This window comes from Pteropus vampyrus, unplaced genomic scaffold, assembly GCF_000151845.1.
Source record: "Pteropus vampyrus isolate Shadow unplaced genomic scaffold, Pvam_2.0 Scaffold35, whole genome shotgun sequence".
NCBI classification, from domain to species: domain Eukaryota; kingdom Metazoa; phylum Chordata; class Mammalia; order Chiroptera; family Pteropodidae; genus Pteropus; species Pteropus vampyrus.
In genome coordinates, this window is record NW_011888816.1 from 5,518,560 (window position 1) to 5,527,193 (window position 8,634).

At 46.3% G+C, this 8,634-nt stretch overlaps 1 protein-coding gene across 1 annotated transcript in view; it reads left to right on the forward strand.

Annotated features, from left to right (window-relative positions):
• The window catches only part of GRIP2 (glutamate receptor interacting protein 2), a 54,415-nt gene that overhangs the window by 21,262 nt on the left and 24,519 nt on the right, over nt 1-8,634 (forward strand). Inside the window, exons 2-7 of the mRNA XM_011357492.1 lie at nt 4,100-4,180; nt 4,451-4,586; nt 5,441-5,586; nt 6,288-6,374; nt 6,979-7,054; nt 8,216-8,361. Coding sequence (XP_011355794.1) covers nt 4,100-4,180; nt 4,451-4,586; nt 5,441-5,586; nt 6,288-6,374; nt 6,979-7,054; nt 8,216-8,361 — 672 coding nt within the window. The remainder of the gene's footprint in view (nt 1-4,099; nt 4,181-4,450; nt 4,587-5,440; nt 5,587-6,287; nt 6,375-6,978; nt 7,055-8,215; nt 8,362-8,634) is intronic.

Below are 8,634 nucleotides of genomic sequence, written 5' to 3' on the forward strand. Positions count from 1 at the left end.
CTGGGAGGAGTACCCCTCTGAGGCGGCATAGAAGAGCCCTCCAGCTTGACGGTTTTTCAGTTGTCCTTGCCCATCTCAGTCCAGTGCTGAGAAAGGAATTGGGGAAGGAATATGAAAAATTAAGCTGGTCAAGGGAGCCCGGAATGCAAGGTGGTATGGGCAAAGGGGCCTGCAGTCTAGTTCTGGCTCTTTGCAGAGGCTGCCTTGGCCAAGGACTTTGCTGCTCTGAGCCTCCGTTTTCTCATCTGTCAAAGTGGGTGTGATGGTAGCATCTACTTCCTCCCAGGGTCACTGTGACAAGTGAACGAGATAGAAGGAGATAGTGTAGGTAGTGTACACAGGGCATGGCCGGTGCACAACATGTGAGTCCTTCCCCTCGCCTGTCAGAACATAGAGAATCCAGAACACACACAAATGTGTAAGACAAGGGGATACTGGGCTCTGGTGTTATCACCAGAGCAAGTAGCCTGAAACCTCTAGCTTCAATCTGCTTTGAGATGCACAGATAAACTTACAGGAAGTGTAGAGGATGAGGTAGGAAGGAGATACTGATGGTCGGTATAACCACTTCTCTCAGCTTTGTGCTGGAGGTCTGGCCAGTGCTATAAGACGAGTTAAAGAAATAAAGATTATAAAGTTTAGAAAGTGAAAAATAAAGCTGTCATTATTTACAGGTGACAGAAAATTCAAAAGTATCTGCAGATAAACTATTAGAATTAATTTGCGCATTTTAAAGGTCAGAATATAAAATCAATTGTATTATTACATATTAGCAATAAATAATTAGAAAATGAAATTTGAAAAACAATTGCATTTGTGATAGCATTAAAACACTGCCGATATCTAGGAATACATTTAATGAGAAAGGTGCAAGACCTTTACCCAGGAAAGTACACAGTGTTCTTGGGAAAAATTAAATAAGACAAAAATAAATGGAGGAATGCACTATGTTTATTGATTGGAAGACTCAAGATGGTAAAGATGTTCGTTTCCCACAAACTGATCTACAAATCCAGTGCATTTGCAGTCAAAAAATGAAAAGAAAATGAAAACCAGCAGGATGAGGGTGCACTGATGCTAAGGCTTCCCTATTGGGGTGGCAGCAGGAGTGGGAATGTTTGCTGGTCTAGTAACCAAGGTCCTGGGTTTCAGTAGCTTAGAGATATAGGAGAGGCTGCCTTCTACCTGCCCTAGTTAGAATTGACACCCCAGCATAAAGCCAAGACTTTTAAAAAGATGTACCCTCAGTGAAATGAGGGACTTGGAAAATATCTACCTATCTACCAGAAAGATAAAACAAAAACTTCTCTGTCTCAGCTAGGTATCCTTTGAGAATTGTGTTCCGAAGTGTGCCCCTTATTTCTGTTGAAGGTTATAATTTACACTATCCCCATGGTTCTAGAGTCTTGGTGCCCAGAACTTAATGTAAACATTGGTGTCAGGATAATGATGCCTTGGCAGGCACCCAGGGGAAGAAATTACAAATTCTCTCTTAGACATTGGAGGGACCTACCCTCAACCAGGCTGAATAAGATTCCCACAGATAAAATTCCACTAAGATGAGCTCACAATCCAACAATTACCAAATACACAAGAAACAATCCACCATGAGGGAGCATCATCACACAGCCCAGACAGCAGAAATACCTCTCAAGAATGTGAGATAATAATAGACTAATAGATGAATGTTGAAAGATTTAAAATTATTAGAGACACATAAGGAATAATAGAAAAGGAAAGAACAAGGAGATAAGCAAAAGAACAAAATGGAGCTTTCAAAAACCACAAAATGTACTTCTTAAAATTAAAAACTCATTGGAATTGGGAAGATTTGAATATGGAGTGCGTATTAAATTAATAATTAAGAAATTCTTTTAATTTCGTAAGGTGTGATAATAATATTGCTATGTAAGAAATATATTCTTATTTTTCAATGCATACTGGAATATTTAGAGGTGTAATTTCATTATGTCTAGGCTTTGTTTTAAAATATTTCAGCATAGATAAAAGTAAATGTAGTAGACACTACAGAGTGTTAATAATTGTTCAAACTAGATGTTGGGTAAATACAATTCATTATTACTCAAACCTCAATGTGACACAGAATCACCTAGTGGGCTTTTCAAAACACAAATTATTACATCTGACAAAGGATTTGTATCCAGAATATATAAAAATTTAAAAACAAGAAATCAACGTGGTTTTAAAAATGGGCAAAAGATTTGGACAGATACTTCGCCAAAGAAGATATATATGAATGGCAAATAAAGAAAAGTGCTCAACATCATTTGTCATTTGGCAAATGTGAATTAAAACCACAATAAGATACCTCTACCCGTCTATCAGAATGACTAAAATTAAACAAATAAAATCCTAACTGACAATGCCAAGTGCTAGTGAGAATGTGAAGCAGCTGGAACCCTCTCACATCACTGGTGGGCATACAAAATAGTGCAGCCACTTTGAAACAGAGTTTGGCAGTTTCTTACAAAATTAACCTCATCCTTACCGTGTGACCCAAAGTCTCATTCCTGGGTATTAACCCAAGTGGAATGGAAACTTATGTCCAAACAAAAGCCTGTATGCAAACATTTATTATGGCTTCATTTAAAGTCATCCCAAACTGGAAATGATGGAAATGTCTTTCAACAGGTGAACGGCTAAACCAACTGGTATATCCACACAATGGGACATCATTTGATGATGAAAAGAAACAGACTATTGATGCGCTCAACAAAATGCATGAGTCTCAAAAGATTATGCTAAATGAAAGAAGCTAGACTCCAAAGACGACATACCACATGAATGCATTTATATGACATCCTAGGGAAGGCAAAATTATATGGAGAGAAAACAGATCAAGGCTTGTCAGGGGCTGAGAGTGGGGAAGGGATTAGATAGGGGAGCAAGGGAGAATTTGGGGGAGCAATGGAAGTATTCTAAAACGTGATCGCAGTGGCTGTTAAGACACATTTCCCAAAACCCAAAGAAATACACACCAGAAAGAATTAATTTTCATGTATATAAATTTTTTAAAGTGGAGAAAAATTTTAGGTTTAATATACTAACACGCACACATACAGATTGCTAAACTTCACTTCCCAAGTTTTTGACTTGGTAGGTCCTGGGTGGAGCCCAAGAATTTACATTTCTGACAAGTTCCCAAGTGATGCAAGTATTGTTAATCTGGAAACCGCACTTTTTGAGAACCTCTGCCTAATATGATTCTATTACTTTCTTGATATTTGAAATGTATGAAAATTTTCATAATACGTTAAAAAACCAAAATGATAGATTTCATTGGAGATTAGACACATCCTAGAGAAATAAAGAATAGGAAATGTGACTGGTGGGCAATTGGTCATGGGGGATAAAGTGGAAAATCCCAAAGTACATCTATTAATCATTTTAAAAGAGAGATGAAGGAAACAATACTTGAAAAAATAATGGGAGAGCCTTTTCTAGAATCAAAGTTAAAGGTGACAGGCTTACCTTGGGCTGCCTAGGATATGGCTAGTACACTATAAGGTACAGTTCTCACCAAGAAGCATTAATCAGGTCCACTCAAGATTGAACTTGCTTATGGTCAGTACTGTCTCACATGTGCTGTGATTTCTGCATGTGACAGAGTTCCCTGTCTAAGCAGGTGTGCAAGCACAGCTCCTGGTGGTGGGGTCAGTCAATGCAGGTTCTAATCCAAATTGTCTGACTTCCCAGCTGTGCGCCTGTGGACATGAGTTGTCCCTCTCTGGGCCTCAACTTCCTTATTTGTACAGTGGAATAATGTCATTCATGATAATAATATCATCCGTGGGGCTGTGGAGATGGTCCAACACAGAACAGCTATGAGGTTCCCAGTAAGTAGTGAGTGTTCAGAAGAGTGTTATTCAGCCCCAAGGGCAGAGACGGAGCCTCCCTTGGGAGAAGCCACAAAGATCCTCCAGCAGACTCAGGTGAAGATGATAGTGGGGAGGAACCCCTCTTACACGCCACCTCCACGAAGCGGAAGGTTCCCAAAGTAGAAGGGGTTCGCTTGAATGGAGATGAAAATGACACTCAGAGACTGTTCTCTCTCTCTCTCTCTCTCTCTTGCCTGCAGACGATGGACCTTACTCCAAAGGAGGCAAGGATGCAGGAGGAGCCGACGTAGCCCTGGCGTGCCGCAGACAGAGCATTCCGGGTAACGAACCCCCTCTCCTTCCTCTTTCTCTGTCCTGGAGGCACAGAGAGCTCTGGGTGGGGTTCAGACAGCATTGGCTCTGCTGCTAACTTGCTCTGTGACTTTAGGCCAACCACTTAACCTCTCTGATTCTCCTCTGTAAAAAGGAGATGATCTCACCCAGCATAAGGCAACTAAGTGCCCTGATTACCAAGTGTTAGCCTCACTTGTCTTGGAGCTGGGGGCCCAGAATTGCCCCAATGTGCCCCCTCACCCCCAATCTGTTGGCAGAGGAGTTCCGAGGGGTCACCGTGGTGGAGCTGATCAAGAAAGAAGGCAGCACGCTGGGCCTTACCATCTCAGGTGGCACGGACAAAGATGGGAAGCCCAGAGTCTCCAATCTGAGGCCTGGGGGGCTCGCGGCCAGGTGAGAAGTGGGCTTGGTGGGGGCAGCAGGAATGGGCCGGAGCCAGTAGAAAATGTATTCGGGCTTTAGGCAAAGCAACCAGGCAGTTGTTTCCAGGAGAACCTATGGAAGGAAGACCTACAGTGGGGGCTATCATTCTAGGCCCCGGCTTCTTCTCTGTCCCTTTAAACCTGGGCCTAACTTGGCCACAGTGCCGCCATCTTGCCAAGCCCTCCAGGCCTTTGCCTGTGCAGTTTCCTCTGCCTGGAAGTCCCATTCCCCATGACATCTTCCTGGCAGACTCCTATCCATCCTTCCATACTGCCTCTGGGAAGCCTGCCAACCCCAGGCTAGGGCAGCCGCTCTGCTCACACAGACCTGCATGCCGTTTCTGCACACGTTGCTCTGGATTCACCTATCGTCTTACCTCTGTGGCTCCCTTGGACCACAAGTTCCATGAAACATGGGAGTTAGCCTCTCTGGGTCTGCATGGGTCCGGCACTTAGCGGTGAAACAGAACAAAAGATTAGCAGTGAAAATCCAGGGAGGCAAAGACCTGGCCACTCTGCAAGCTCCTCTGGAGCTGGTTAGAGCTATGAGGGTGACACCTCAGCTGGAGGAAAAGCAGGCAGACCAGCATCAATGGGGAATGCCAGGCCTGGGTGTTAGACAGGTCTAGGTTAAAATCTACACTCTCCTACTTACTCACCGCATGACCCTGGACATTGTATGACCTCTGAGCCTAAATTCCCCACCTGTAAAATGGGGATCCAGAGATCATAAAGATTCAAGGCGAGGGACGGGGGTTGGGGGGGCAGTGGATGTGAATGCTGGCACCTGTCACCATGTGTGTGCTCTGGCCTCCTCGTTCTCAGGAGTGACCTGCTGAATGTGGGTGACTATATTCGGTCAGTGAATGGTATCCATTTGACCAGACTTCGCCATGATGAGATCATCACCCTGCTCAAGAATGTGGGCGAACGTGTGGTGCTGGAGGTCGAGTATGAGCTGCCCCCGCCCGGTGGGTGCCCTTGGACAGGGAACTTTCTCCACTGCCTTGGTTGTGGGTGTACACAGCTCCCTCCCCACCAGGGCTTAGGTGATGGGGATCATGCCAGATGGGGTAGGTGGGATCTGGAGACTGGCAACAAACATCCATGTCTCACCTAGGGGCTTTGCCTATGACTACAGTATGCTGTTCACCAGGAGGTGGCAGGGCCCTGTTTATAACCCATGATCCTTTTGCATAGTTAGTTTCCAGAAGTTTTTCCTTTAAGGGGGAAAATTTTGGGAACACTGGCTGAATAAATTGCTCCCTGCTCTACCACTGCCCCTACCTTACCATCCTGCACTGAGTACAGTGGCCTAGGGTTTAGCCTAGCTATGAATTGTTAAAGTTGGTCTAAAGTCTTGAAATTGGATAATTGTCTGGAATTCAACCCTGGCCTAGCTCACCAGCTATGGATTCAAGCCTGAGTTCCGTCATCGTCTCTGTGTGACCTTGGGCAGTCTCTTTCCTCTCTCTAAGTGGTGGACTAAGTGGATATTAGGGGAAAGGGTCCCTCTAAGCCTCACTTGTCCTACCTGTGAAATGGGAAGGAGTTTACTGTCCCTATAATCTCTGTGATTTGTTACCCAACTCTCCTGGAATGAGCTTTGGGGATGTCTGCCAGCTGGGCGATGTGACTGAGAGACTCAAAGGAGTCCTTCATTTCTCTCTAGGCCCTGAGAACAACCCAGGGACCATTTCAAAGACAGTGGATGTCTCCCTCTACAAGGAGGGCAATAGCTTTGGCTTTGTCCTCAGAGGTCAGTATAAGAGTTGCCCTTGGTTCAGGGGCTAGGAAGGTGGCTAATTCTAATCGTGTATGTGTTCTGTTTTGCTTTAATAAATATGTTTTATATATGTATATAAATCTATATATAAATCTTATATAGCATATGTATATATGCTATATATATATATGTGTGTGTGTGTGGGTTCTTCTGACTTTAAAGAACCCAGGACTATTAAGTGTTAAATGGAAAATTGCCAAGCCATGAAGTGTGCATGGTTGAGGGGGGTGAGAGGTAAAAGTACCAGGAAATGATGGTGAAAGCTGCTACCAAAGTTGAGAACACAGTTTGGAGCTAACAACCAGGGCGAAAAGAGAAATAGGAAGAGATCAAGGAAAAGGAGCGAACTACTTAACAGGGAGTGGACTTTGGTCATTTTCCCAACTTTTTGCCCCAGCGCTGGGTAGGGAGGGGTGAATTTATAGTTGGTATCTCGTACGAGGGCCTGTGACTAGCAAGGACCAAGTCCTCAAATAGATTTGATTAAGGGAGCCTGCTTAGGTGTTGGGTCAGGGCCTCTGGGCATCAGGGAAAGAGTGGGTAGATGATTTTCTGCCTCTTGTTGAACTCTGTCCAGGAGGTGCCCATGAAGATGGCCATAAGTGCCGCCCACTTGTCCTGACCTACGTGCGGCCTGGGGGCCCTGCCGACAGGTGAGCCTGAGCCAGACGAAACATGACAGGCTCGCACAGCGCCGAAGCGCCCCAACTCCTTGTGAAGAAGGCAGAGTGGGGCCATCACGTCCATTCTCCAGATGAGCAAATTGAGGTCCAGTGAGGGAACACCATTCGCCCACAGTCACTCAGGGAGTTATTGGTGGAGCCAGAACTAAAGCCCAAAGAGAAAGACGCCAAGTTCTTTCATTCCAACATCCTATAGAGGGGCGGGGGGAGAGCAAGCCTAGCCTTCGCCCTCCCCTTCTGTGGAATGGGTCCAGTACTGCAGCCTCTAAGAGCTGGTGTAGCTATGGCCTTCTGTAATTTAGCCTTCCCTGTCCCAACTGCACTGCCCACTCCGGTCCTGCCTGGGCCAGCCCAGATGTGCCAGGAGGAGAGAATGAGGGGGAGCAACATGTCCAGTTTCCAGCTCTGACCACCCCCCCTCCCCGCCCCTCATGGGAGATTCCTGACCATTTTAAGAGAAGTCTGAAACAGCCTTGTCAGAAATCTAAATCCGTCCTGGGATAGGGCCCTGGGACAAGCTATTCATAGAACCTCCCAGAATAGCTTTGGCCACCTGTTAGGTCAGGCATTCCAGGGTGAGGATTTGACCCACACTGAGGTGAACCCAAGCTCAGGCCCTACCCTGAGGTCCCTGATGAATTGGTTCCCAGGCACATTTGTCACCAGGCCAGAATCACTGCTAAGAAACTAGGGTGGGGACAGGGAGAAGGACTTTCTGTGATGGGCAGCGTGATGCTGTGTGGCCCAGGCAGGGCTGCTGTCCTCTCCGAGCGATGGTGTTTTCTTCTGTCCCTGGGGCTGGAGGGAAGTGGTGACCTCGAGAGCCATCTCCAGCTCAAATATTCTAGAGTTGAGCTGGGACTGTGAATTTCATAAGCACCAAGTGAGGCAGGAGACATCGGGGCCGACCCGACTCCCACCTTTACATGCCTGCTTCATGTGCTCAGCTGTACACTCATAGTCATTCATTGCTTCACTTATTCATGCTTTCCTTCACTCATCTGTTCTGTCCCTTTCTCCTTCATCCACTCCCCGCTCCTCCTCTGTCTTCTGTGCCCCTGCCTTTCCCAGCGCTATCTGTGCCCAGTGCTCGCGCCGGGCCAGGCTGGCTGACCAGGCCCTTCCCTGCAGGGAGGGCTCCTTGAAGGTGGGTGATAGGCTGCTCAGCGTTGATGGGATCCCGTTGCATGGTGCCAGCCACGCCATTGCCCTGGCCACTCTGCGGCAGTGCAGCCACGAGGCACTCTTCCAAGTGGAGTATGATGTGGCCATTCCAGGTGAGCTGGGCGCCTGAGGGCTAGGATTGGGTAGAAAGAGGCCCAGGGGTAGAGGGAGGGAATAGTGGGCACACATCCACTAGAAAGGCTGTGTGACTTTGGACCAGTAACTTAGCCTCTCTGAGCCTGTCTGGGCAATAAACACTATGCACCAGCCATTGTTTGATGCACTGGGGATCCGGCTGAGGATAGTACAGATGAGATCCCTGTTCTCATGGAGCTGGTGGAGAGAGACAACAGTAAACAGAAAAAAGTCAATTAGCAGCAGTAAAC